Source organism: Ammodytes marinus, assembly GCF_949987685.1.
Source record: "Ammodytes marinus genome assembly, chromosome: 19".
NCBI classification, from domain to species: domain Eukaryota; kingdom Metazoa; phylum Chordata; class Actinopteri; order Uranoscopiformes; family Ammodytidae; genus Ammodytes; species Ammodytes marinus.
Genome location: NC_137223.1, coordinates 9286857 through 9314818, shown reverse-complemented (window position 1 = coordinate 9314818; position 27962 = coordinate 9286857). Strand labels below are relative to the sequence as shown.

General features: G+C 43.3%; 1 protein-coding gene across 1 annotated transcript in view; it reads right to left on the bottom strand.

The window, feature by feature from the left end:
- Positions 1–2636: 2636 nt before the first annotated feature.
- tagapb (T cell activation RhoGTPase activating protein b) overlaps positions 2637–27962 on the bottom strand; it is a 33840-nt gene continuing 8514 nt past the window's right edge. The window contains exons 3-14 of the mRNA XM_080047393.1: positions 16769–16939; positions 11318–11482; positions 8852–8893; positions 8427–8511; positions 8218–8271; positions 7777–7846; positions 7343–7494; positions 6860–7021; positions 5999–6108; positions 5506–5692; positions 5095–5176; positions 2637–4537 (exon numbers count right to left, since the gene is read on the bottom strand). Of these exons, the coding sequence (XP_079903519.1) occupies positions 3375–4537; positions 5095–5176; positions 5506–5692; positions 5999–6108; positions 6860–7021; positions 7343–7494; positions 7777–7846; positions 8218–8271; positions 8427–8511; positions 8852–8893; positions 11318–11482; positions 16769–16939 (2443 nt within the window). The 3' untranslated portion in view covers positions 2637–3374. The remainder of the gene's footprint in view (positions 4538–5094; positions 5177–5505; positions 5693–5998; positions 6109–6859; positions 7022–7342; positions 7495–7776; positions 7847–8217; positions 8272–8426; positions 8512–8851; positions 8894–11317; positions 11483–16768; positions 16940–27962) is intronic.

Below are 27962 nucleotides of genomic sequence, written 5' to 3'. Positions count from 1 at the left end.
AAAGTCAGAGGCTTAAAGAGTAATTTTAATCAACGAGGATGAAAATAGCTGCACACTGTCTGGGGGGATTAAGAGATCATAGAGATCTTCAGTTCAATGGACTGTAAACACTGAGGATTCACAGCCCACCTTTTGCGTCATATATTGCCTCATACTAAGGCATTGCTCTTGCCCAAACTACCCAGACTATTTCCAACACGTGTGGACCTTTATTACAGTCTATGGTGTGAACAGGTCGCACATGGAAAATATCCACACATTGTGCTGATCAGATTCTCTGGGTATTGTCCGAAGTTTATGTGTGAAAGGAGCTTAATATGGCGAATGTGTAATGTTTTTTTTTTTAATACTTAATTATTCTTATACAGACAAAATTAAAGTTAAACTGTTTTGTTTTGTTAGTGTTTAAGTCGAGTTGGAAATAACATGCAATGTTACCGCAGTGTGGGCAAAACATCTCTCAACAAAAACCTCACAGATCATCGATCGATAAAAGATGTGAGCTGATGACTCAAGCTCCTTCACATTGTCATTTACTCTTTGCAGACAACAAATAAGATCAACAGGCAGACTATATTGACTTTTAAAATGTCGTGTTTTGTGCAGTGGCTGTCAACACAGGACCCAGCGAAATCTGCTGCCCAGGGGCCTCATTTATAAACGTTGCGTACGCCCAGAAGAGGGCGCACGCCAATTTCTAAGCAAATATTGGGATTTATAAAAACCAAACTTGACGGGAGATGTGCGGTCCTCCACGCAAACTCTGACCCATGCGTACGCACAGAAAGTGGAGAAAGGAGAAACGGCGACTCCGTCGGCACATGTATGAAGTGCGAGAACGAATGTGTTTGTGTAAAATTTATCCAGATAGGCCTATTATAAGCCATGTAGGTCTATCATATATTGGGAGTTCCTTTGCAAAACGGATGAAGCCATTCTTACAACTAATGAACAAATGCCTCCACGGATTTTTCCATGGAGTGATACCAACAAAAACAAAACGAATTAGGATCTTAAATAGCCTACAAACGGAGACATATGAGTGCAAATAAAAACAAAATAGCAACGATAATATTGAGGTGGAATACAGCCTATTACTTTTACACTGACGCTGTTCTCGATGCCTCAGTCAGGCAGACAGGAGTGCACCTTTTCATACACTAATGATAAGCCATACTGTACATCACATAGGCTATTGTGATTTTTTTCACGGCTTTTAGTCCGTTTTATTTATGTGTTTTTCTTTGTGTTTAAGCACGTCGCGATTGTGTTTTGAAAGGGACTGTGAAGTTTATTATTAACCCTCCGCCGCCCGTCACTGCCCCGGGATGAATTCTCCGAATCTGTATCTCATGGGGGGTCTCAGTGCCCCCCGCTCGTGGCACAAACACTGTTGTGTGAGTGAGGATATGCACTTGTTTGCGTCCACTTTTATGTCGGATCACTTCTTTTTATTTCGGCCACAGCGTTCACAGAAATCGCCACAGGCTGCACTCTATCGCCTTTACGCTCACACTGCCACCAAACTATATTTTCCCTGTTCGCCACTTCTCCAACGGGTACTTCGGGGTGACCGCAGAATCCACACCGTGTGGAGTTTATTTTTCCATTTCCCTTTCAGTCGGCGATTGCCACTACCGCCTTCATGCACTCAGTAAATGATATTAATTCGGGCGTGTCGATGACTATGTATGGGTAAATATGGGCGGTACGTGAAGCCCGCAAAGGCTGCGCCACATTTAGAGTTGATTGTGATTTATAAAGGGAAACAGGCGTAGGACGTGAGTGCGCACTGTTTTATAAATCCGAATATTTTTGTTCGCACGTACATCCTACATTTCTTCCGTACGCCAGCTTCCACGTGAATCCCACGCAAAGCTTTATAAATGAGGCCCCTGGTCTAGGTTTCTTTTCACACCTCCCCAGTTGATGACTCCAGTTTGACATACCATACCCGCAATTAATGGTAACTTTAAGAAACTTGTAATGTTAGGTTTTTGCAGACACTGTGTCTGATAGGTGCTGCTGCTGGTGGTGTTGTATTCCATTATGTTGCAAGATCTTATGCTTTGTTCCCTCTGCACATTAAAATACTGTGTATAGCTTCACAAATGAAGTCCTTTGTGCAGGCCTCTTGTCTCATGTCTGATATTAATATATATATAATAATTCATATATAAGACAAGCACCATCATACCTTAGCTTATTTCACTATAAAATGTTACTTAATCAAACTCAGTTTGAAACTTGATGCAACCTTTAGGTTAATTCAACTTGTTGAGGAAGGAAACAATGTGTTGAAAAAGCTTAAGAACGGAAGGAAGGAGATGTGGCATCTGCTCATCATGCAGTCAGGAGACAAGAGGAACGGCAATTCAGAGAAAAACCAAAGCCGCCCATGTGATCACCACTGGTTTCCTTCTGTTTTAGCACATGTGCCAGAACACGGTGTTCTCTGAATTAAGCCGGTTTGAATATGCGACCCTTCCATGTTCCCTTCAATTATGCCACTAATGGTTGGACTGAGGAGCAAATTAGAAACCTACAAATCAATTTGTGTCAAGAGCATTTCAAAGAGAGGTTGAATAAAAAAAATCAGAACGAAGACACTTGTTTTGTACAATTTATGGTGGCAATACTTGACAACAAATAACGATCTCTATCGATTGCTCTTCACTATATTTACATATTAGCATACATTTAAACAAAGCATAGTTTATCATCAGGAAAGTGCTTTAATGTAGTGGAAGAAAAAAGACCACACAAGGTAAAGAGGAATTTACAAAAAGCTAAAAAAAAACAAACAACTACAACTTTGTGCTCAGCGTGCATAATTGTACATTTCACAATGTCGACACAAACAGAAAAACAAAACATAGACATTATAAATTCATAGCATATTTTATACACAGTGAACTGTGTCTTCATAGCTTCATCGTGATAGACTAGATATCTATCATAATAACTACATTTCTTTTAAAATGGTGTACTCTAAATAGTACTACTGAAAAAGTGCAACCACAGCGGTGGCACATAGCTGACATTCAAAGTGAAACAGTGAAAGAGGAACTGATTGGGCATACAGTAACACAGAGCGGCTCAGTTGGCAGAGACCAGAAAACACAGTGTATCAGCCTGACCAACAGCAGAACAGTGTAAAGGGAAGAGGTAGGGGAGAGGAAGTTGCTGCAATTACAAAGCCACGCTCTCTTGCTGTTGGTAGAAAACATATCCAGCCATTGAATGAATGAATATAAAAGAACCTCGCTGTTGCTTACTTCACAGTTTTGAAAGTGGTCCCTTGGACTTGCCCACGGATATTTAACTCCAAAACAATGTTGGTACATTTAAAATGAAATGAGTGCTAAAGTCAATCAAACGTAAGACTCCTTGGCGTAGGATAAGTCGTCAAACACTGGATTGCTACATCTCCGTGTCACCACATCATGATGACTTGCAGACACAGACTCGGACATCGCTCTCGGGCGGAAAGGCTGCCGCCCCTCGCCCATGTTGTCCTGAGTGAAACAGTCAATGTGCTGAGTGACAGAACAGGATGTGAGGTCATAATTTACAGAAGCTGGGCGGGACCTTCTCTCCAGCTCTACGGCGGCGTGTACAGTCATTGACCCGTAATGCGGTGGAAGAATCACGTTCTGAACCGCGCGCTCGTAGGACGGTGGCCTACAGGGCAGCCTGCTGTCCACTTGCTTAAACACTTCGATGGCTGACAGAGGGCGAATCTTTTGCAGAAGCTCAGCCGGTGGATCTGCTTCACTCTGGAAGTCCTCCTGGAGCGTTTCACAAGGGAACGCACTTTCCTTCTGAGAGTCTTTCTTCAGGCTGGTCCTGCCGAATGCCCCTAAGCTCCTGGTCCTCATCAGGACTTTAGTGGCCACCCTCATGGACTGCGAGCGCCTCTTCTCATCTGGACTGGGACCGGCGGGCTCCGGCTGAGCCTTTGCAGACACCGAAAGCTGGTTGGAGGCGCTCGCTCTCCGGAGACAGGCTGGCGAGCCCACGGGGGAACTGGTGAAAACGGAGCCCTCTGATTGGTTGGAGGCAGCGCTCTCTAGGGAAGAGCACGAGCAGTCTTTGATCCGATTGGCCGCCATGTAGGGCAGTGGATCCGAGTTGGAGTTGCTGCTGCTCAGTTTTGGAAAAGACGACACCGGCCTGATCCCACCTCGACGTCTTAGTAGGAAGGAGTCATCTGAGATTTGCTTCTTCAGGGGTCCCTGCTCCTGGAAGTCCCTCCTCTCCAGAGAGCAGTCGTCGTGGCTCCTGGCGTGGCTGCACAGGCTCTCCAGGTCGGCAGAAAGGAGGATGATAGGCTCAGAGCAGCGACGGTTGTATTGCTGCTTTGTGTTGAAGCTGGCATCACTCGGCCAGGAGGTGCTGGTGAAGCTGGGGCTGAGAGAAGAGGAAGAGGAGCCGCTCTCTCCTGCCGTGGAGCTGGCACTCTCTCCCGCCTCTCCATCGCCATCTGGGTCGGTGCTGTCATACGCAGAGTCAGGATGCTGAGAGGACAGGGAGTCTGCAGACAAAAATTGCAGTAATTAAATCAAACAGTTACTCGCTTTGAGCAAATACCAATTCAATTGAGTAAGGGGCTGTATGTAAATTATTCAGGGGAAGGCAGCAGAAAAGTGCAATGGTTTTGTATTTTATGTATTAAATGATTTGCTGAAGTGAGTCTTGTCTGAAAAGTTTTTATTTTAAAGTGTTTTTATTTATATTTAATCGTGTCTATTTCTTGCAGGTTTTACAGTACACAACTTATATTAAACTACTTTATAAAAGCCTGCAAAGCACACCTTAATTCTGTTCATTCCAGTAGTAATGAGCTATTTGTGCCTTGTAAAACATATTGTTTCTCTGATAAGCTTGAAATCAGAGTTGGGAAATAAGGGAGGTGGTTTTGTAAATGTCAAGGGGGACGGTCCAACCAAATATGGATAACAATGGGGAAGAACCTTGGTGTTGCTTTTTTTTCTAAACCATAAAGATCAGCACCCACCTGCCTTCCAAAATAATTTACAAAGTCCCTTAAAAGGAGATAATAACAGAGATGTGAGCCGTGTGTAAATGTACCTTGGTCAGTATCCAGCAGGTTTGTGATATTCTCTCCAAGTATCTCACAGTGCTCAATCAGGTACTGAGTTAGCTCTGTGACCTGCAGCGAAACAGGGAAAAAAAACACGATAAGTAAAATTGTCTTCAAATATCAATGTTCATAAAACTAAAACTAAAAAATTAGATAGAGAGAATACGAGAAAATCACATCTTGAGGTTAAAAACGGATACAATCCGCGAGGCAGTTCAGTGCAGTGCTCCATTTGGTCACAAGCACTTACGTATGCTAACGAACAGCTAAAACGAGTCCGCGCAATCCTAATCTTACTTGTGAAACCTTTTGAGGTTTTCTGCACTGTGAACCGCAAAAGCTTCAATGTCTGGAAAGTGAAAAGGCATATTCATAACAAAGACTTTCCATCTCTCTACCTTCTTCATTTTCTCCTTCTGCTCATCCAGGGGCGTGCCGTCCAGCTGCAGCAGCGTGGGGGCGATACACACCGCCAGGTTGTGGGCGTCCATCTTGTTGATGTCAGCGTTCTCCAGGATGTGATGGAGGACGCAGACCACATGCTGCAGAAGGAGCTGGTTGGCACTCGAGAGTTTGTCTACAACCCTGTATGGTGGGCAGGGAAAATGGAGAAGGAAGTGGGCGAGGAGCAAAACAGAGAACAGGAAGAAGACATTAGAATGGCGCCCTTTTTTTAATTCCTTGTTTTAAACAGAAGCCAGAATAAAATAGAGAAGTGGTTTGTGTTCAGCCTACAGACGGAGGACATTGGGAATAATCTGCAAAAACTCCACTCAAAGTGCTATTTACTCTTGATAATACCGACAGACTCAGCGTAAATGTCATGTAAGAATAGAAGCAGGGAACCACAGATAGGTATGGCACTGTACTCCTGAGGTGTTGATTGCTTACTTTCTGATATCCACTTCTCGCTGCTGGGTGTCATCATTGTCAAGAGCTGTCATCCAGTTGTCATAAAGTTCAGACGACAGCAGGCTGCCTGGCAGTTCTTTAAGGAAACTCTGTGACAAACAAAGAGAGGGACATTGATGAGAGACAGCATTGTGTATGACACTCAACTGTACTGGCTTGTCTTAAAGACAAGAAGAGGTTGAAATATTTCAGAATCATAAAAAACCTTATTTATGAAAAATAACATTTAAAAACTAAATTTGGGATAGGAACAAAATGATTAAGGTCCAGGTGCCAAGGAGAAAGCTCATATTGTAGATGTGTTCAATACATTTTTGGTGGTAGAAAGTACTTAAGTATAGTAACTCTCGTGATGTACATAGTACGTTCTTTTGAGATACTTTGATTTCCTATATTTCTACTCCAACAACATTTTAGAGGCAAATATAGAACACTCCATGGCAGGTTTGCATTCATATGTTTCACCTTTTTTAAAGGAGGATATTTTGATGATAATAATTGAATTTAGATGCATGAGTTTTACATGCATCAGAGCATTTCTACACTGTGGTATTGCTACTTTTTCTCAAGTAAATATTCTGTTAGTTCTTCCATTACCAATGGTAATTGCAGTGGATGCCGTTTAGCCGTAGCAGTATATTAGTTGTAGCAGGAGCTGCCGCAGTCGTAGTTGGGGTTGCGGTAGTCGTGGCAATGGTTGAGGTGATATAGTAGGAGGTTCAGTTGAAAGGATTTTTTAATTGCTGCTAATGTAGTAGCAGGTGCTGTAGCAGTAGCGTTGATATGTCGTAAGTCCTATATGTGTGGGAGTGATCCTAGCACAGGGAGCAGGGAACGTACTTTGAGCAGCCCGACTAGCAAGACGACTGGCTGGCCCTCCAAGTCCACCTCCAGGCCTCCGTTGAGCTGCTCTCTGATGTCCCTCATGTTCTTGTTGTTGCACGGCTTACGAAACACTCCCTCTGTGGACGGCCCTCTCTTCCTCAGCAGCACCAGCATCTCCTGGTGAAGAATAACAAGGACGGGGGAGGAGGAGAGAAGAGGTGAGATGAGCTTGTTACAGGGAGAAAACAAGTGCACTACAGCCTCAAACTCATCAACATGCAAGCTCATGCATGTGCTTGCACAATTTCCTGTCTGCATTAGCACATTCTCACAAGCTACTGTTAAAGGACGCCTTTCATATTATGTACTATTCGTAGGTAGGTAGATTTCATCGCACCAATTTGTCCTATTGTTCTTTGAAACCATAGGAACAACAATGGTACCAAACACGAAAATGGTTCTTGGAGATCTGACATTTAAGGTGGAAAGTCAACTTACTGCGATTGGTTTTGGAAGTGAGCAGTCGTCTGGGCATATCTTGCACAGGGGCTGTCCAAACAGCTGGGTCTTGGTGTCTGTTTCTGAGCGCCGTGCTTTGCTGATGAAACTAGAACCCTTTTTGAGCCTCCTCACCAGGTTCCACTTGGTTTCTGATAGAGGCAGTAATGTTTGATCCGTCAGCTTATTCGACATGTTACATGGTATATAGATACATTCAAGCGTTGATCTAATTTAATGCTTCTATTCACAACCACAAAACCAGCAGCAGCTAGAATTGAGGCCAGAGTGCCAAAAAACTGCACTCGCTAACTCTTATCAGTTGTTAGATTTCCCTTTTCTGTTCCTGTGGTTGTTCTCTTTGGTGTCATTGCAACACATGGCACAGTTAATGAGCCCCTCCCTCCATCACAACTGCCACTTTCAAAACTCACCAATGGGCTGCGTCTGCTTGTCCTCTTGGTTATTCAACAGCTTCGACAGCACAGATGTCTTTGCATCGCCCTGGCAACAAAAAAATCAAGAAAAAGTGATGTGATGATGTTTTTGTAAGAGGAACAATGTTTCTTTTTCTATCCCCCAGCAACACAAACCGTCTCAACACTTATATACAATCCAACAATCTGACACATTCATCATACAACATCTTCAAGGATGAAATATTTTATTATTCGTGTTTGAATTGTGATTCAACTGTATTTCTTGAAGCGACACTATGCAATTCAGAAGATCTGCTGTATATATCCATCAAATCTTCCTAAGCTATAGCTTCCTTTCAGCATGAGTGAAAAGGCGCAGGTGTCTTTCACAAACAGTTGTTTGGCATGAATATCTTTAATCTCAAGAAGCCAGTAGAAATTGGCCTTTTTACTTACATCAAGTGGAAACTCAATGAACTGTTCCATGCCGCCTCCTGTTAGAGTTTTTGTCTAAAAACAAGAAGAGAGAGAGAGAGAGAGAGAGAGAGAGAGAGAGAGCGAGAGAGAGAGAGAGAGAGATGAAAAGTTACATAAAATCACCTTTTAATTGTTTTAAATATCATGTTTTAGAGTGGCCATGGCAGAGTGGGAGGTGAGAGACTTACTGTAACGCTGCCACTCAACACCTTCATGAGGATGTCTGGAGTTGAAGTAGCACAACCAACCCTTGCTTTTGCGTCGTTAATTTTTCTATGATGACAAAAACACGCATATTAAATAAATGTACTCGTAAATGTCCCTTTTCTCCTCGAACTCTTTCAACTTTCCTCTTTGAATTCACATTTTCAGGTTTGCATTTTTATTAGACATGATGACCACACATGATGTCTGTTATTTAACATTTTTGCGCATCAGAAGGGGATCAATATAATGCTATAACGTACTTTTTTAGAACAACATGTTGTCAACATCCATCAAAATTACTTTAAAATATAGCTCAAATTGTCCAACGCCAAATCGTACCACGTATAAGAATTTGTAAATGTTAAATTGTTTAATGTCTCATCTGAGAATATTGTTTTCATCTTACCTGTGAAGTGTATCTAACCAGCGTTCTTTCACCTCGGGCGAGCTATGGGCAAAATAACAGCATGGTATGAGTTACTAATCCACAGAGAGGCTCCGACAGGCCAGCAGATGAATACAGTGGGAGGAATGAGACAAAGTGCAAACCCACGTTCTCTTTTAAGAACTCTGCTGGAAACTGTAACTCTGTCATGGGAACAGGAAGCAGCATCACGGCGGCCCCCAACCAGACACCTTCCACTTCCTCCTAGGCTAGGTTTGATGCGGCATGCTGTCCATCAGTGGAAACACACAACAACAACAAATATGCATTTGCCTACATGTACACATGGAGGCCTTCACCTTTTTAATAAACTGTAGCACCAACCAGGCGGATGGCGGCAACATCTGGCTGTATGTATGCTGACAACAAGGCAGACCAAGCCGTCAACAACAGAGCACATGCTTTCTCGTATAAGCTCCGCGAACACCTCCATGTGAGTGGAGAATGAATGAAACTTTCAGACACTGAATCATTACCAGAGCCTAATCATCCAATCAGAAAATGACAAAACAACTCAAAACCAACCAGGGGGATTCCTTATCTTCTTGGAATAGCCTTATATATTGAGTCAAAAACACAGTTCAATAGATTGATTTGTTGCTTTGCAAGAAACGTGGGAGTCAATGAGTAGCACCAATTAATGCCACAGACTAAGTATTTCTTGACTGGCGCCATTAAGTGCCTTTGATTCTTCAGACAATGTTCCATTTACTGTAAAGAAAATATGCATAATTTCTTTTAGTCATTTACAGTACGAGATAGTGTTTCTCCGGCACTTAATTTTTATTGTAAAAGCCAGTATTTCCATATAAAGTCTGATGCGGATGTTAATCCCCTCACATGGGGATCGGTTTGGTGGTCAGCTCTGCACTTCCCACTTTTGCAACTATCTTGTGATGCTGATGGGAGGACTTTCTCTTTGCTACTTCCTCGTTTTTGAAAAGGCCTCAGATCATATGACCATTTACTACATGTGTGAATATTCCAGGAATGGCCTTGGATTTCATTAAACGACTGAGTGAGAACAATAGGAAACATATCAGTTCCACCTATATAGAAATAGTTCATCAGTTTAGAAAATCAGCACTTTCTTGACAGGGGTTTGTTGATTTGATCTCCATTTCTCTGCAGCCAGCAGGGAATCAGCTTAGCTTCGCCCAAGGACTGAAAACAGCTAGCCTGCCTTTGACCAAAGGTTAAAAAAATGTACATACAAGCTAGCCTGGTACCGCCCGCCTACATACTTCCGCTCAATTTTCATTTCCCTTATTAGTCAGTCTGGGTCTGCGGTATATTCTTAGGTTTTCTCCGGACAGATTTTTGGCGGTCCAATCAGCGAACAGAGGGACTGGCTCCGAAACCAATGCATAACATAACGTCACAACCAAACATTATGCGATTGGTTGGCAGATGCAGAGTGGCACTGGGCAGATCCAATAGTTTTAAACTTCAACAGACACCAGCCTTCAAGTGAGTAAACGTTCGACAGTTCCAGACCTTCAGTACAAATGAAATTAAGTACAATGGTCTGGCTACCTACAATCACTTCTAAAACTTAAATGACTCTACATATTGCACCTCATTTGTTTGACATTCAAAATCTAAAAAAGTTATGGTAGGCAGCTGATATAACTGTTGGACAAAGCTAGACTTTTTACCGTATGCTAAGCTAACTGTCCATTTGTGGGAAGTAGCAGAGTACCTATGTTCCCCGGGTCCTATGTTCCCCGCTTTGTATTTGACTGGGGAACATAAAGGGGGGTCGGGTTAGGGTTCTCCGGGGAACATAGGACCCTTTTTTAGGGATGATCCCGTTGCAGACATGAAAACTTATAAGTAGATCTGGCAATATATTTAACTGATTCAATTGAATAAATATATATTTTTTTTTTTACAATGTGGAAAAGGACAACTTTGTGAAAATTGAGTTATTCCAACTGGGTAAGCCTACTAGTCGGGTAGCTAACGTTAGTTAGCAAATATCAGACTTGTGTCAAAAAAAAAAACAACATAAACAAAATAATGCCTGCGGACTATATTTTGTTGAAGTGTCTGATACTGAGGGGGATAATCCATGTCCTTTTAGTAAATTTTGTCTATTCTGTATTTTGTCTCCAAGCTCCAAAATAATCAAGGCTTCATTTCCTTGAGATTGACATTCTGATTTGACATATTCAGTCATTCTGAAAATGTCAAACTATTAATTTAAACTTTTGTGAATTCCCCAACTTCTTAAAATTGAGAAGAGATTTAGTTTTAGTTAAAAACAGGATTAGCTTATAAAACAAAGGATAACCAGCAAGTGAAGGTCCTCACAGCCAAACGTGTTTACATGTCATAACCAATGTGCAATCAGGCACTGCAGCCTGTGTGAATCGGTACACTTAGCTGTTGTTTGTATGAGTCATCTGCTACGTTTCTGCTCACCGAAAACACACCAAGCAAAAAGTGAGAGACCAGGCCAAGAGGAGGGTAACCCTGAGGTCGATATCCCCCGTTGTCCCCTCTTCATCCTCTTGTTCATCCTCAAATCCATAAATCCAGAGGTCCTCGAGGCTCACCCTGTGCTTCAGACGGTAGCTTGTGGTCGTCCTTGTTATAGACAAGCAAAGGGAAAAAATGGGCAAATGTGAGTTTCAGTTCCATAAATTTCTGACTGAGTGATGATTTTCCTCCCTCTACAACCATGAATATAAATATCACTAGCACCCTGTCTGAAGAAGTTGGAGTTAAACATAGAGATCAATGGTGAAATGTATCATGCAAGAGCTTTTTTTAAGCTTGCACCTTCCAAACAATCACATGTGTAACAATCATCTCTACACATTCAACAATTCCCACCGAAAAGCTTTTAGTAGCTTATTTGGGGTTCCGTTTTTCACGCGTCCTGCATCGCTTTAAATGATATCATGAAAATATTTCTCAATGATATGATGATAACGTGTGAATAAGCTTGACTCTTAGAGGTCGAATCAGTTAATATCTCCTCACGATCCGCTACCTGTCCGTGCTGTGTGTGTGCAGAAAAAATCCAGTGTTAATACGCAGCCTAGGCTCTGTAAACGGGAAAATTGTTAACTACTGTGGGCCCACTTTGTTAACATAACTCTTTAAAAGTGCTCTAAGAGCACTTTTGTATTAAATAAAGTAAAATATGTGTTAGATTATAAGGCATTGAGAACCCTGTATTGTGCGCTAGTGTTGCCTTACATCAGCTACTGTGTGGAAACACATACCAAAGCAACACAAAGTCACTCTATCTGCTACAAAAGAGAATAATAAGAATTATATTTAAAACTGGTTATAGAGAGCACACAAATATCTTATTTTTTCACTCTAAACTTTTAAAATTTAAAGAATTGGTCGAATTACAGGCACTTATTGTTATGTTTAAAGCAAAAAATAAAGTACTGCCAGCAAATCTTCAAAATCTGTTTATCCTTATAGAAAATTAAGGAAGAAGAAAAGGACACTTTAAGCATCAAGTTGCAAGGACAACAGCAAAGCAAATGTGTACTTCAGTGGTAGGAGCGAAAGTATGGAATTCTCTGCAACGTGAACTACAGCAATGTACAAATATATTTCAGTTTAAAAAACGATTTAAAGAGAAAACAATTCATTTGTATGAGCACTTATAGAAATAAAAATATTTTATATTATTATATATAATATAGAAAGAAAAATGTATGATTTCTATATTGATGGTTGTGATCATGGTTTGCTTTGTTTTGGAATCAGTTTCAGATTGATGTTTTGGTTTCTATTTTGTTGCATTTATTATCGTCATGCACTGACATGAGTTGACATGTAGAGTATTTTTCTTTTTGTTTGTTTTGTTTTGAGGGGGCAGGAAATATAAGATATTCTTCATCTTGCCTCCTTTTCGTCATGGTTTTATGGATTGTACATGTGAGAATGTTGAAATGAGTTTTGTTGGAAGACATCCATGGACGAAATAAATATAAATCAATCAATATGAATGCCAGTTTACAGAGCATAGGCTGTGTTTTAACACTAGGTTTTTATTTCAGGGCACACACGGCACGGAGAGGTAGTGGCTTATAAGGACATTTTTTGATTGATTGTCACTGATTTGAACAAAAAGTTATTTTGAAAACAAGCTTTCTCCAGAGTCGCTTAATCTTAAAGATATTTTTTTTTTTGCATTTTTATACTTTATTGATAGTGTTGAGACAGAGTTGAAATGGGGCAGAGAGGGGAGTGACATGCAGAGAACGACCGCGGGCTGGAATAGAACCCGGGTCCGCTGCTGGCCGAGGCCCATGGGGGGGATGCCCTACCAACTGAGCTAAGGGCGCCCCCAGAGTCGCTTAATCCACCTTGAAATAGATTTATGTGAAGGAAAAAAATGGCAAGGAACAACAGTCTTTTGTTGCAAATGGTGATTGTTAAGGATATAACGTTTAAACTGTATACACTTGACTAGGGGCTCAATCACTGAAGTGAGAGGAAATCAGGAATGTCAAAGAAGTGAAGCTTTATAAATAACACTGCTGTGATCTTTGTGACCTGAGAGGTGTTGTGAGAGTAGGTGGTTGACACTGAATCAATAGCTTTCAAAAACTGGCTTCCATAAGAGGTGTTAAGTGAATGGTGAGAGGGAGAATCATACAGGGACACTGTAAAGAGCGCGACCATGACCTCCCTGACCACTGCAGCAGAAGTGTGCTAACTGGATCCCGGAGCGCCGAGACATGAGGAGAGAGGGAATGAACTTGGGGATATGTGAAGAAGAAAAGAAAGAAAACGGAGCCATGGTCAACTGGAAATATGTTATATAGAAAGCGGATTTGAGAAAACACGGATTGATTGCCAAACAATGGGGGGTCCTGGTGGAAATAAACACAGTGGGGGCTCTGCAGGGCCAATCTACATCATTAACACTCAGCAACCCTTACAGCAATGATCCGACAGGTAATTTGAATAAACCTACAATTATTTATGAATGCTCTGTGAATCATTTACCATTCCAACCTCTATAATGCCAAAAGTAGCCTAATAAATAGAGGTGTCCCAACTTTTATTGATACAGGGCAACAACATTGGGTATTCACCACCTTGAAGTGACAGTTCAACATTTTGGAAAATATACTTCTTTAAAAAAGGTGTTGTAAGCGGTTCTTTTAACTAACTTCCTGTCGGTTACTGCAGTTAGCAGTCCCCTCGCTCGTCCCTACGTCACCACATTAATGCACTGCGGTCTTCAAGCAGCGAGTTATCAGGCATCATCTCAGATCCATAAGTGCGATAAAAACATGATAAAAACCATCAAAACAGACATTGGGAAGGATTTTTACCTGCTCCGCCATTGTAGGCGCATAGATTCACCCATCTGTCGCTCTGGCGTGCACCGGCAGCTGACTGAGAAATCATCTTTATGAAACGCGCACATTATGAAAGTGATCACTATATGCATAAAGAGCGATTTAACACTCATTAACATACATAAACCGCTTACTTCACCTTTAAAGTAATTTTTGGGGAACTAAGATTTGAAGATTTTGTGTTAGGTCAAGCTTTAGCATGCAGACTAGAAATAGCTAGCTAGGCTAAGTAAAAAAAAACACCTGTCAACACCTCTAAACTAATTTACAGCTCAGTTGTTTAAGGGAATATTTTACTACTACTACTACTACTACTACTACTACATTTTAGAATAGTTAGTTAGAGGATCAGAATTCTTAGCCTGGTCCAACCAGACCATCGTACTTCATTTCATTTGTACAGAAGGTCTGGAAGTGCTGTAATTGGCAAACGTTCACTCACTTGGAGGCGGGCGTCTGTTGAAGTTTAAAACTATTGGATCTGCCCAGTGCCACTCTGAATTAGCCAACCAATCACATCACGTTTGGTCAGACGTATGTCATGAGCCGGCTTCTGATGGTTCGTTTCAGTTGTACAGGGAAATAGGAAATATATTGTAGTCTATGGATCTACCGGTACCTGGCAGCGGTAACTTGCTAGAGCCTAACGTTTAGTTATTTGGATGAGAAAGGTTGTAGGCGTCCATACTTTCCTGAGCAGATGCACTGGAACACAGACAGGTCGGAACTCGGAACTGCCAAGTCGGAAATTTCCGAGTTCCGAGTATAAAGGAACGCAGCATTCAACTGAAACTGGAGCGCGACTTCGACGTCATCGTTCTCAGCCACTCGCTCTGATCGCTGATTGGACCGCCAAAAATTTTGACGAGCAGAATCCCCCTAACACACCCCACCCCCAGACTACTGAAGTGAAATGAAAATTGAGTGGAAGTAGGTAGGCGGGCGGAGCCAGGCTACAGAATTTTCATGTAGCATGAAACTATAGCCAGGAGTTTTTTTTTCAAACTAAGCTCACTCACAGACCAAAATGTAAATACTTTACATTTCTCTTTGCACACAGATTAAACAAACATTTAAATTTGTGAACTTTAAAAGGTGCTAGATGGTGGTCATCTTTTTTTTTTTTTTCTCTTCATTGGGAAGGAGCCTCGCTTAACTAAGCGGCTGCTGTGTAAAGCTTCATATTTATTACACAGAAATAACAGCGGTATTAATCTTGTTATCCAACTCTCAACAAGGAAGAGAAACATTGTTTTTCCAAAGCATTGAAGTATTCTTTTATAGATTTTATCAGCTGTCATAGTGATAATCCTCAAACCAATTTGCACTCAAACCAACTGGCACACATACATTCTGTGGCCCCAAGAGGTATGATTGATAATATAACCACTGGATGAAGGATTTGAAATTACATCATTAGAGAGCTCCTTCAAGAGCAACGGGGGACAGTATTTAAGGTTGAAGTAACCTCTGTGACTTGAGTGAAGTCAGTGTATTTTTAAGGTTTCTCAACAGGCTAAACAACAACAACACACACACACAATGAACAATTCCCCCCAGCACCTTTAACAATCATCTCTAGAAGCAATGAATGCTCATATAAACCTCAAAGATTCAAAGTCTACTGTTGTTGTCCCAGCTGTGTGTACCTACTGGAACCGTGGGCAGGTTGCGGTATGGATATGAGTGTGATTGTAATCATCTAGAGTTTTAGCTTCCAGTGGCTTTGACAAACAGCTCTTTTGTTAATAAGCAACAATTAGGCTATGTACAGCTAGAAACTGGATTATAATCATATATTCTGTTAATTATGTAGGCGAGTACAAATAAAGTAAAAAGTAAAAGGTAAATTTTTTCAAATTGTGCACACTAATTAAACCAACAAACCAAGGGTGTAATTAACCTTTTCCATATCTAATCCTAAAGAAAAATTATTCATTAAAAACCAGGACCTGAGCCACCTGTTCAAGATTGACAAGAGATGCTTTTTAATTGGAGATATTGACAATTTGCAGAAAAAACAAACCAGCATTTAGAAGTGAAAGTATCTCACTGACATTTTGTTTGTTTTAAGGCAACAGAGCTGCAGGTGTGTTGAAATGACTTTTTTGGGAATAAACATACTATTGAATTCACACACTAGTGAATACTGTTGAGCTTCCCCTATGGTTTCCCCTCATGTGACTCCCCTTAAAGGGAACTACCATGCTTTCTTCTCGTAGTCAGAGTGACTAAACACAAACATAAATCTGTGTGCTGGGAGATTCCCCAGCAGTCCGAGTATGCAGTCCGAAAATACACATTTTGTTTTTACTTCCTCCTTCACACTCCTATTCCAACTGTACAAAGATGTGACATGTCTTTCAGCAGAATGTCACTCAAATTCCACCCTACATCCTTATTGCATTTCCTGCGTTTGTTTTTTATTTGCAGTGGTCAGTTGATTCGGTAGTTTCCGAGTGGTCTTTTCCTGTTCAATAGATATGATTAGCATCAATATATTGGGGTATACATTCATATCTAAATTTCTTACTTGAGTTTGGCAATGACAATGACATTGCTGAAGAGGAACAGATGTCTCTCTTTGGTCTTTGAGCCCTCTGTGACCTGAACACACTCGTCCAGCAGCAGCTCTCCGTTCTCGCTGGTGAGGCCGAGGACAAATGGACTCTGCTCCACAGAGACCCAGCACGAAGCCTCCTCCCTGAGCCAGAAGAAAAAGACACACAGAAAAGGGTGGGTGTGTTACGGTAAGTGGCAGACAGGCAGGCAAGTAGGACCCAGATGCAGACAGTTAAACTAGAAGACTATTTATTAGCTCCACACAAATCACAAAAACTCCAGACATGCAAAAAGGCAAAAAAGGCAAGGCACATGGAACATAAAGGGACAGACTCAACAACAGGTACAATGCTCGGACAGGAAACAAAGAAACACAGGGAGTTATATACACACACACAAGACAGGGTAGACAACGAGGGACAGGTGTAACACATTAGGGGAGGGAGCAGTAATCAAACAGGAGGGAAACTTGACAGGACATGGGGAGGAACAAGACAGACATACCAAAATAAAACAGGAAACACGGGGAACCACCAAAACCAGACAAGACGAAGACAGAACATGACAGTACCCCCCCCCCCCTTAAAGGTCGACTTCCAGGCGACCCTAAAAACTGGAAAGAAAGTAAAAAGTCAAACTCAAACAGGGTGGGTGGAGGGGAGCCAGAAGGAGGGAACAAAAAATATGGCCTGGGGCAGAGCACGGGGGATGGCTGGCTGGTCAGGGAACTGGAGTGGGGCAGTGCACGGGGTGACCGGCTGGCCAGGGAACTGGGGTAGAGCAGAATGGAGGGGTGTCCAGCGGGCGGCCGGAAACATGCCCCAGGGCACAGAAGGGAGCCTCAGGCGGACGGCCTGGGGGGCAAGCAGGGGCAGAGTGAAGGTGGAAACCTTCAGGAGGCCGACGGCACGGACGATGCGGGCTCAGTCCCTCTGGAGGCCTGCAGCGATGAAGACGAATTTGAGGAACCCTTTCTGGAGGCCGGCCTCAGCCAAGACGAGGAAGATGGAACCCTTCTGGAGGCTGGCGAAGGCGATAAACCCCTTCTGGAGGTCGGCGGCGACGAAGACGAAGGCACCCTGCTGGAGGCAGGCAGCGGTGACGACCCACAGGTAGCCGGCATCGGTGAAGACGGACCCCTGCTGGAGGACGGCGAAGGCAGAACCACCCAGGGGGCTGGTGGCGGCGTAGATGAAGGTGAGGGAACCCCTCTGGAGGCCGGCATCGGCGAAGACCCACAGGTAGCCGGCATCGACGAAGACTGACCCCCGCAGGAGGACGACGAAGGCGGAACCACTCAGGAGGGCGGTGGTGGCGAAAATTAAGGCGAGGGAACCCCTCTGGAGGCCAGCATCGGCGAAGATCCACAGGTAGCTGGCATCGACGAAAACTGACCCCCGCAGGAGACCGGCGAAGGCAGACCCCCTCTGCAGAACGACGTAGGCAGAACCCCCAGGACGCCAGCGGCCACCGTGACGAGGGCGGACCTCTTCCGGAGAAAGGCGTGGCAGAGGCCGGTCCCCCTCAGGCATGAGCGAAGGACGGTCCCCCTCGGGCAGGAGCGAAGGGCGGTCCCCCTTGGGAAGGTGCAGGGGGCTGGACCCCTCAGGCGGAAACAGGGGGCTGGACCCCTCGGGCGGAAACAGGGGGCTGGACCCCTCGGACGGAAACAGGGTGCAAGAGCCCTGGGGCAGGAGCACCCCTCAGGTGGAAACAGGGGGCTGGACCCCTCGGACGGAAACAGGGGACGAGACCCCTCAGGCAGGAACAGAGGAGGAGACCCCTCGGACAGAGACGGAGGAGGAGACCCCTCGGACAGGAACGGAGGAGGAGACTCCTCTGAAAGGCGAAGAAGGCAGGCCTCCCCTTCAGGATGCCCCAGGACGCCAGCGGCCACCGTGACGAGGGCGGACTCCTTCCGGAGAAAGGCGTGGCAGAGGGTGGTCCCCCTCAGGCATGAGCGAAGGACGGTCCCCCTCGGGCAGGAGCGAAGGGCGGTCCCCCTTGGGAAGGAGCAGGGGGCTGGACCCCTCAGGCGGAAACAGGGGGATGGACCCCTCGGGCGGAAACAGGGGGATGGACCCCTCGGGCGGAAATAGGGGGCTGGACCCCTCGGACGGAAACAGGGTGCAAGACCCCTAGGGCAGGAGCAGGGGGCTGGACCCCTCAGGCGGAAAGAGGGGGCTGGACCCCTCGGACGGAGACGGAGGAGGAGACTCCTCTGAAAGGCGAAGAAGGCAGGCCTCCCCTTCAGGATGTGGAGACGGGACCCTCTCATGACAACGTGGAGAGGGCTCCACTGGGGGTCCAGAGATCAGCTCAGGTAAACACTCCTCCTCAGCCACAACATCCACCTCGGGCTCAGAGTGAACTACAGGTTCAGCCACGGGCTCTACCAGGGGCTCGGGAATCACCTCATGGACTTCAGAGACGGGTTCAGGTTCTGGAACTACTTCAGGTACCGGCACAGGCTCTGGTTCAGGAAGGACCTTGGGTTCTGGAGTGGGTTCAGGAACTACTGTAGACAGGGCTCTTGTGGTTGATTGGGCGCCTTCAGGAGCTGGTAGCTAGCATGCTGGGGCTGGTAGCTAGCATGCTGGTTGCAGGAGGCCGGGGGCTGGAGCTGGTTGCTGGAAGCCGGGGGCTGGAGCGTGCGGCTGGAAGCCGGGGTCTGGAGCTTGTGGCTGGAAGTCTGAGGCTGGAGCTTGCTGCTGGAAGCCGGGGGCTGAGGCTTGCTGCTGGAGGCCGGAGGCTGGTGCTTGCTGCTGGAGGCCAGGGGCTGGAGCTTGCTGCTGGAGGCCGGGGCTGGAGCTTGCTGCTGGAGGCCGGGGGCTGGAGCTTGCTGTTGGAGGCCGAGGTCAACTCGGGCGCTGGAGAGCATTGTGGTAATGGAAGGCAATCCAAACTCACCACCCCCACACTGATAGTCCTTAAAGCAGGAGGAAGCTGCTAGCTGGGGCCCTGGAGCAGAGGCTGGAAGTAGGAGACCGGGGGCTGTGGCTGGAAGCAGCTGGGGACCGGGGGCAGAGGCTTGAAGCTGGGGACCTGGGGCAGAGGCTTGGGATTGTGCTGGTAGCTGGGAGGCCAAACCTCAGATGAGTATAAAAAGTTATTTGCCCACTCCGGTAGGGACTCCCAGAGCCAAGGCTGTAATTCCACACCTCGACGTGCCAGCGTCACGGCTGCCTCTCGGTGGTCGAGTGTGTGGCCCTTCTCCCAGGCTTTCTTGAGGCAAGAAATTGTAAAAATTTCCTCCTCAAGGCCCACCTCAAAAGAGCTGTCTGCTGGGTCCATTTCAGGTCCGAGCATTCTGTTACGGTAAGTAAAAAACTCCAGACATGCAAAAAGGCAAAAAAGGCAAGGCACATGGAACACAGGAACATACAGGGACAGACTCACCAACAGGTACAATGCTCGGACAGGGAACAAAGAAACACAGGGAGTTCACGTTGTCTACAATGTCTTGTGTGTCACACACACACAAGACAGGGTAGACAACGAGGGACAGGTGCAACACATTAGGGGAGGGAGCAGTAATCAAACAGGAGGGAAACTTGACAGGACATGGGGAGGAACAAGACAGACATACCAAAATAAAACAGGAAATACAGGGAACCACCAAAACAAGACAAGACAAAGACAGAACATGACAGGGTGAGCCTCATTAATTTTTACTTTTACAACAATTAACAGGCATACAATTGTGCCATTGAGGTATTTGAAATATGCAAATGTTTTAGTTTTAGTATTTATTATTATTCCATAAATGTTGGAGGTACAACTATTAATGGAAAGCAATATTTCTCAACAATATTATGTGTGTGATTGGAAACCACCAATTTAACAAGAATCATGCAACTTTGGTTGTGTAGAGATTTTAAAGACACAAGCACTGACTTACTGACTCTTTAAATTTAGTGGTAGTATTTGGGGAGAATGTTTTCTTGCTGAGATGACAAGATTGATACCACTTTCATGTTTATACGGTAAATATAAAGCTGGAGCCACGAGACCATTAGCAATGGTTGTCATTAAGACTGACAGCTAACCAGGCTCTTGCTGTCGAAACGTATCACTTTTACACTTAAGGTTTTGATTTTGATTAAAAAAAAAACAGATATATCATGTTAGCTGGTGAGCGTAAGATGTGCTGATAGCTGTATTTTGTTATGCACAGAGCAGGTTTTCCTGTTTTCAATCTCTTTGCCAACCAGCACCAAGAGTAAAAACTACAAGTTGTAGGTATTTGCCAGACTTAACTAAGCGGCTGCTGTGTAAAGCTTCATATTTATTACACAGAAATAACAGCGGTATTAATCTTGTTATCCAACTCTCAACAATGAAGAGAAACAGTGTTTTTCCAAAGCATTGAAGTATTCTTTTATAGATTTTATCAGCTGTCATAGTGATAATCCTCAAACCAATTTGCACTCAAACCAACTGGCACACATACATTCTGTGGCCCCAAGATGTATGATTGATAATATAGCCTCTGGATAAAGGATTTGAAATTACATCATTAGAGAGCTCCTTCAATAGCAACGGGGGACAGTATTTAAGGTTGAAGTAACCTCTGTGACTTGAGTGAAGTCAGTGTATTTTTAAGGTTACTCCACAGGCTAAACAACAACAACACACACAAACACGCATGTTGAACCATTAACAATCATCTCTAGAAGCAATGAATGCTCATATAAACCCCAAAGATTCACAGTCTGTTTACTGTATGTTAATGTTGTCCCAGCTGTGTGTACCTACTGGAACCGTGGGCAAGTTGTGGTATGGATATGAGTGTGATTGTAATCATCAAGAGTTTTAGCTTCCAGTGGCTTTGACAAACAGCTCTTTTGTTAATAAGCAACAAGTAGGCTACTTACAGATAGAAGCTGGATTATAATCATATATTCTGTTAATTATGCAGCCGAGTACAAATCAAGGAAAAAGTAAAAGGTAGATTTTTTTTAATTGTGCACACCTATTGAACCAAGGGCGTAATGAACCTTTTCGATATCTAATCCTAAAGAAAAATTATTAATTAAAAGCCAGGACCTGAGCCACATGTTCAAGATTGACTAGAGATGTCAATCTCTTTGCCAACAAGCACCAAGAGTAAAAACTACAAGTTGTAGGTATTTGTCAGACACATAACATCCCCATTTAACCTTATCACGTTTTTCACTTTTGTGAGATCAGGAGATCTTCTGAAAAAACTCAGCAAGAAAGAGAATAAGTATACTTTACAAATAACTAATTATTCCTTTAAATAGTCATGCTGCATGTGTTATTAGATAAGGAAAATTATGCCTGTCACAGCTGACAAATGGTGTCCGAGGTGATCTCATTAATATAGTTCCCTTTAAAATGTAACAACGTGTAAAGGCCAGGACACACCGGCCCGATAATCGGCCATCGGACATGGTCGGAGAGTCTGGAGGGGGCGGGGACACAAATCTGTTTGGTGTGTTTAGTGACGTCGGCCGTCATAGATCGGCGTCGGGCTTCTTTTCAGCCGATTCAACATGTTCAATCGGCGTCGGGCAGTCTTTCAGTCAGAGCAATTTGATCGGTGGAGGGCTAGCGAATCAGTGAAGCCCGGAAGTGAGGCGGGTAGCACAAACAGCAGTGACGCGCTGGCAATGTTGTAACACTCTCAACACATTGTTTGGCATAATTTCGTTGGCTTGATATTTAATATTTGGGATCATGAGGACCGAAGAAATCGAGGAACAACTTGTCAGCATGGTAGAGGACAGACCGTCGCGGTTTGCGGTTGCTGACAAAAATTACTCCAACCGGCTGTCCCATCATTTCCGGCTCCCATATTTTTTTGGGCCACAATACAGATTAGCGCCGCCTGCTGTTATGGAGACATTACGTCCTGCGCAAGCGCAGAGCGTACGGAGAGTCAGTAGTCGGCTCAGTGTGTTCTTGCCACTTTTTTGGCCGCGACGGGCAGACTGGATCTGCCTGAATCAGCAGACTCCATTTTCGGGCGACGGTCGGTAGTCGGACCGGTGTGTCCTGGCCTTTACATGTGCCAGCCAGGAGTCTATAATTGAAGCATTTTCAACTCAATCACATATTTTCTCATGTGAATACATTTTCAAGACTCACCTGGTAAAATGATGCAGTATTTGAAAAAGATTAGAGATCTCATGAACCCATCAGTTCTGTTTTGTTTTTTTGTTGGGAAACATTGGTCTTAATTTCCAGGAGATAATTCATGGAATAGTAGACCTATATATTTAATAAACCACTATTCTAGGTAGAACCAGTATTAGCTACCCAGTTGTTTCAATAAAGTTTCCTGATGGTTAAAACATTACTGGTTACTGTATCACACTTAGCTTGGAAATCTAGACCCACCACTGGCAAATTTAAATTTGCTCCGCTTACTGGTCTTGGCATAAACCATTGGAGCTCATTAACTATGTTTGAAAATTCCGAGCTACCAATCAAATCGTACTATTTGATATGGGTGGGCGTAACCGGATGACGACAGTGCTGCGCATGCGCCGTCAAAGTCATGATAGTAAACAACAAAGATGGATGCAAATACGTTGTTCGAAACATCGTTGGCCTCGGCACTTAACGATTTGGAAGACGGCACTCAAATCTTTCATTAGCAAGAGAGATTCATTTTCTGTTTTGCCAACCATCCACGCCAAAAGTTTAATGTAGGCCTACCAGTTAGTCCTGATGTTCGCTACACGAACGGGGCTGAACACGTCACCTTCATAGATAGTAAATAATATGGATATAGCATCCGGGCTGACCTCAGTTATTCACACGGCATCCAATAATCCTGGTTTGTGATTTTTACTCCGCCTCACGTCAGGGGGAGGGAGATAGCTGACGTATACCTCCGAGGCAAAGTGAGGGACAACGGGCGGAGAGCTGTCACTCAAGAGATCACGCCAATACATTTTAATCTCCAAAAGAATAAAAACTAGCGTGGTCCAAAAAAATTCACCCCCCTCAGTGTAAGTGAAATATGACCTAAACATACAGACTAAAATGGTTTTGTGGACCAGGCTGTAAACAGGTGTAATAAGAAAACGGCCTGTCTAACAAGTGAGTCAAAGAAAAATTGCTCAGTCTTGGTACCACGTCACCGTGGCACTTCCGGGTTACTACAGTTGTGGTCACTTCCTTATTGGATGCTGGTAAAACTCGCTGAGGTTGGGGCTTGGTCACCTTGTTCATTGCTCTGATTGGTCCTAGTGCTATCCAATTGCGTGCAGTGATATTTGAAAAGCATGCATTGGTGCCGCCCCTTGAGTTAGGAAGGTATATTGCTCATCGCCAGACCCTACATTGTTCTAGATGTGGGTCTGGATTTCCAGGCTAAATCACACCTGTAGCAGCCTTCAAATCTGCACATTCGCAGTTGATTTATCGTTCTTCGGATAATGGAAACTACCATGCATAAACAACGGTATTGTGCAAATCAGTGGGCAGACATTACTGCTTTACTGGTTGAATTATCACAACAGATTCATGAAGAGAAAACTGCGAGAAAAAAAAACAACCTTTTTGGTTAAATATCCACTTATAATAATCAATACCCGCAAGCACTCAAATACTACAGGGATCATGGACTCAACTTTTTATTTGAAGAAAAAGGTCAGATCTTTGTTTGAAGGCATCACCTTCCCCAAGGGGTCAATGATATGTTAATAACCCAATATGATTGAATTATGGGCATTTCAGAGGAGCTGACTTCAGGTTTTCGCAGAATTTTCCCATTTTATTATTATTTTAAAACATAGGCTAATTCATTCCATTTTTGCTTTGGCCATTTGTCCAGGTTAGGGTCGTGGTAGCAGGCAGGCCAGCAGAGCAGCACAGAAGTCCCTTCCCACACAGCAGGGATTGTAGCCGATTCAGTGGGCTGTACACTGACCATGTAGCCTCCCGCTGGCAAATTAAATTAGCTGCGCCTGTGGGTCTGGACACTCTCCATTGAAGCTCATTAAATATCTCAAGACATCCTGAGCTACAAATCAAATCGTTCTTTGACAGAAGCAGTGACAAGACGCAAAGCCTCAATGCCAAGAATACGGACACAGCGCACACGTTGGCCGTATAGGGATGTATCAACACACATATCAAGGTGTATAAAAGAAGTAAAAGTTGTTTGTTCTACATGATTATGAAACCAATTCTGGTCAAAGCTCTACCCACGGGGTCTGCATTCAGGGCAAAAATTCAAATTGTTGCTGCAGAGGTACTTTCCCCGTTGACTTTGTGGCCTACTGAATATATGACACATAAATGCAGGCAAATAAATCAGGGGGAGAACTACAAACTCCAACTGGTGGTTATCATTCTGTGTGAAAGCAAATAACACAAATCAAACCAGAATATAAAAAGTAAGGAGTTACAAACGTGTATCATTAATCATGATTCATTCATTATATGAACCACTGCTTTAACTGTACTATTATTCATTGAGGTAACAATTCAGAAATAACACATATTCACTTTCTTGCTAAAAGTTAAATGAGAAGATTAAAACCTTATAAGATAGCCAGCTAGCCCTGATCTGTCCAAAGGTAATAAAAACCAAAGTGTAAAAACTACCGGGTTTAGAGTTTTGTGAGTCCGGCACATAATTCCCTGTAAAACTACAACATGTTGTTTTTTACAGTTTATGTTGTTGTTGTTTGCTTTGGACAGCTTAGCTAACGCTAAATTGTTCATTTATGTCAGTCATGTGTTTGGTTATGCCACTCGATGTGCCTTTTGTTTTTTGAGTGGGGGAGGTGAGTTGTTTTTGTTGTTTTGTTGTTTTTTGTGTTTGGAATTGAATTGAATTAACCATGTTTTCTTACAGAGGTGTGTAAAATATTCAATTTAACTAAACACATACAGCTAGGCTATCTTCACTGTGTATTTATGGTGACGTGCTCTCCACGTCAGAAGCAATCCCACTAAAGTGAAACTTAAAACCCACGCAGTCCCCCGCCTCATGGAAATGCACACCGTGTGTGTTTGTGTGCTGAAGGGGTGGAGGTGTAAGAGTGGGATATGCCTGACATTTATTTGTTGTTTTGATAGACTCACCCACTGCTCTGGTGGTCTTTGTGTGAATACAGCTCTGAAAGGTTAACGAGTAATGCTGGGCTTACACTGGAGGACATTTAAAAGACTGAAGACTGACACCCTCTCACATCTAAAGACAATCATTTACCATTTCATTTATTTGTTGCCCTATGATCAGCAAATCAAATGCTGGCCAAGTGTTATCGCCACCCACGTTACAAAAAAAAACAACAACTACAACACACAGATCCCCAGAGGACATGACCCTCATTGTTCTCCATGGTAGCTACAACCATAAATGAAATATTCCTTAAAGTTATCCAAAATCATAAAGCTTCAAACGTTACAGTTTGGATATAGGATGCTGAACAGCATTTTGAAAATGTAGAACAAAACATTGAACATGGTAAAAGTTTTTATACTTAAGAAAAAAAACATTGTAAATCTTGAAAAGAATCCAATGGCTTCATAAAACACAAACACCCAACTAGTTTCATTGGAGATCTCTTAGCCTACGTGAGTAGATACAATTAAAATACCTCCTTTTTTGTGTTTAAACCTCATAATTCACATTCAAAATATAAAAAAGTATGGGTAAAGTCTCCTGTTCTCATTGTATACAAGACAACATCCTGTAAATTAATCCAACAGTTGATTACAGGCACCTTTTCTCATTGAAGAAGCTGAGCCTCATTGATTGGTGTCTCAGAGATAACTATTAGAAAATAAACGACAGATCAATATCAGACACACAACCTTGCTTTTGAGTAAGTTGAAAGGAGTTCTAGCTATGCACAAGTCGCTATTTCACAACCCCTCTCTGGAAATTCCCCTGCAGAGACATCTGTGTGTGTGGCCTGAACAAAGTGGGCTGCCTGGGTTATACCAAGGTGACACGTTTCTTTTTCTTTATGCGTCATGTCAAGTACTGCTCTGTGACGACAACAGAGATGATTTGAGATCAATTCTTAGTGCTGCCATCTGTAGAGAGGAGGATCATGTAAAGAGAAAGTCAAAATGGACATGTTTACTTAAATATTTTCCATTAAAACTAGGTTTTACTCCATTAAAGCTGCATGAGAAAATGTAATAATAAAAAGTCAAATTAGCTCCAATAGTTTGATTAATTTTGTTTTAATGTATTACACGAGTGTTTAGGCTGTGTTTGACGCTAAAAATATTCGCCTTGAGAGCCCTCAACCCATTGGGTTTCTCAATAAGCTCTTAGAAAAAACAGATTGAAAATAAATTAGGGCTGTCAAATTAACGCGTTAATTTCGATTAATTAATCACAGAAAAATTAACGCGATTAAAAAAAATAAACGCAGATTAATCGCACTTCTATATTGCCCTTTGACCCGGTGCAAAAGAGGTGAGACGATAGCGGAGCTGCACCTGCATTTTGCGGACACGACCCGCACGGGATTAAAGAGTAAAGAAAGAAGCAGGGGAAAGGGGCGAGGGCTCTATGGATGTGTTATGGGCTGCTCCGGGCAAATAAGTATGAAAATAGGAATACGTCTTGTGTTATTCTTCGCAGTGTCTGTGCATTATTGATTTAGTGGGTGCCTAATTAACAATGTAGGTTCAAAACAGCAGGCCTATCTCTCAATCTTCCTCCGTGTCTCACTTTTGTTTGCTAGTTGCGATCGTCTAAACGGAAACCCGGCCCCTCTCACTCTTCCAAGCATATGCCTGTCTTTTTTCCTCCTTTGTGTGTGTGTGTGTGTGTGTGTGTGTGTGTGCGTCATTTAGCCTGCATGTTTTTTTGTGTTTTTTTCGGCGCTAGTAGTTCCTAAATATATTTAATGTACAAGCCTGGCTGAGGGGAGGAGACAGAAGTTACAAGAGACGGAGAGAGAGAGAGAGAGAGAGAGAGAGAGAGAGAGAGAGAGAGAGAGAGAGAGAGAGAGAGAGAGAGAGAGAAACGAATGGTAGCCTATAGGCCACAGTTGTTTATAAACAGGCATAAAAGTGTCATATAAGTATGCGATTAATTTAGATTAATTAATCACAGAGCCTGTAATTAATTAGATTATTTTTTTTAATCGCTTGACAGCCCTAAAATAAATGTTTATAAATATTATACAATTTACAACAACAGGCACTTTAAAGCC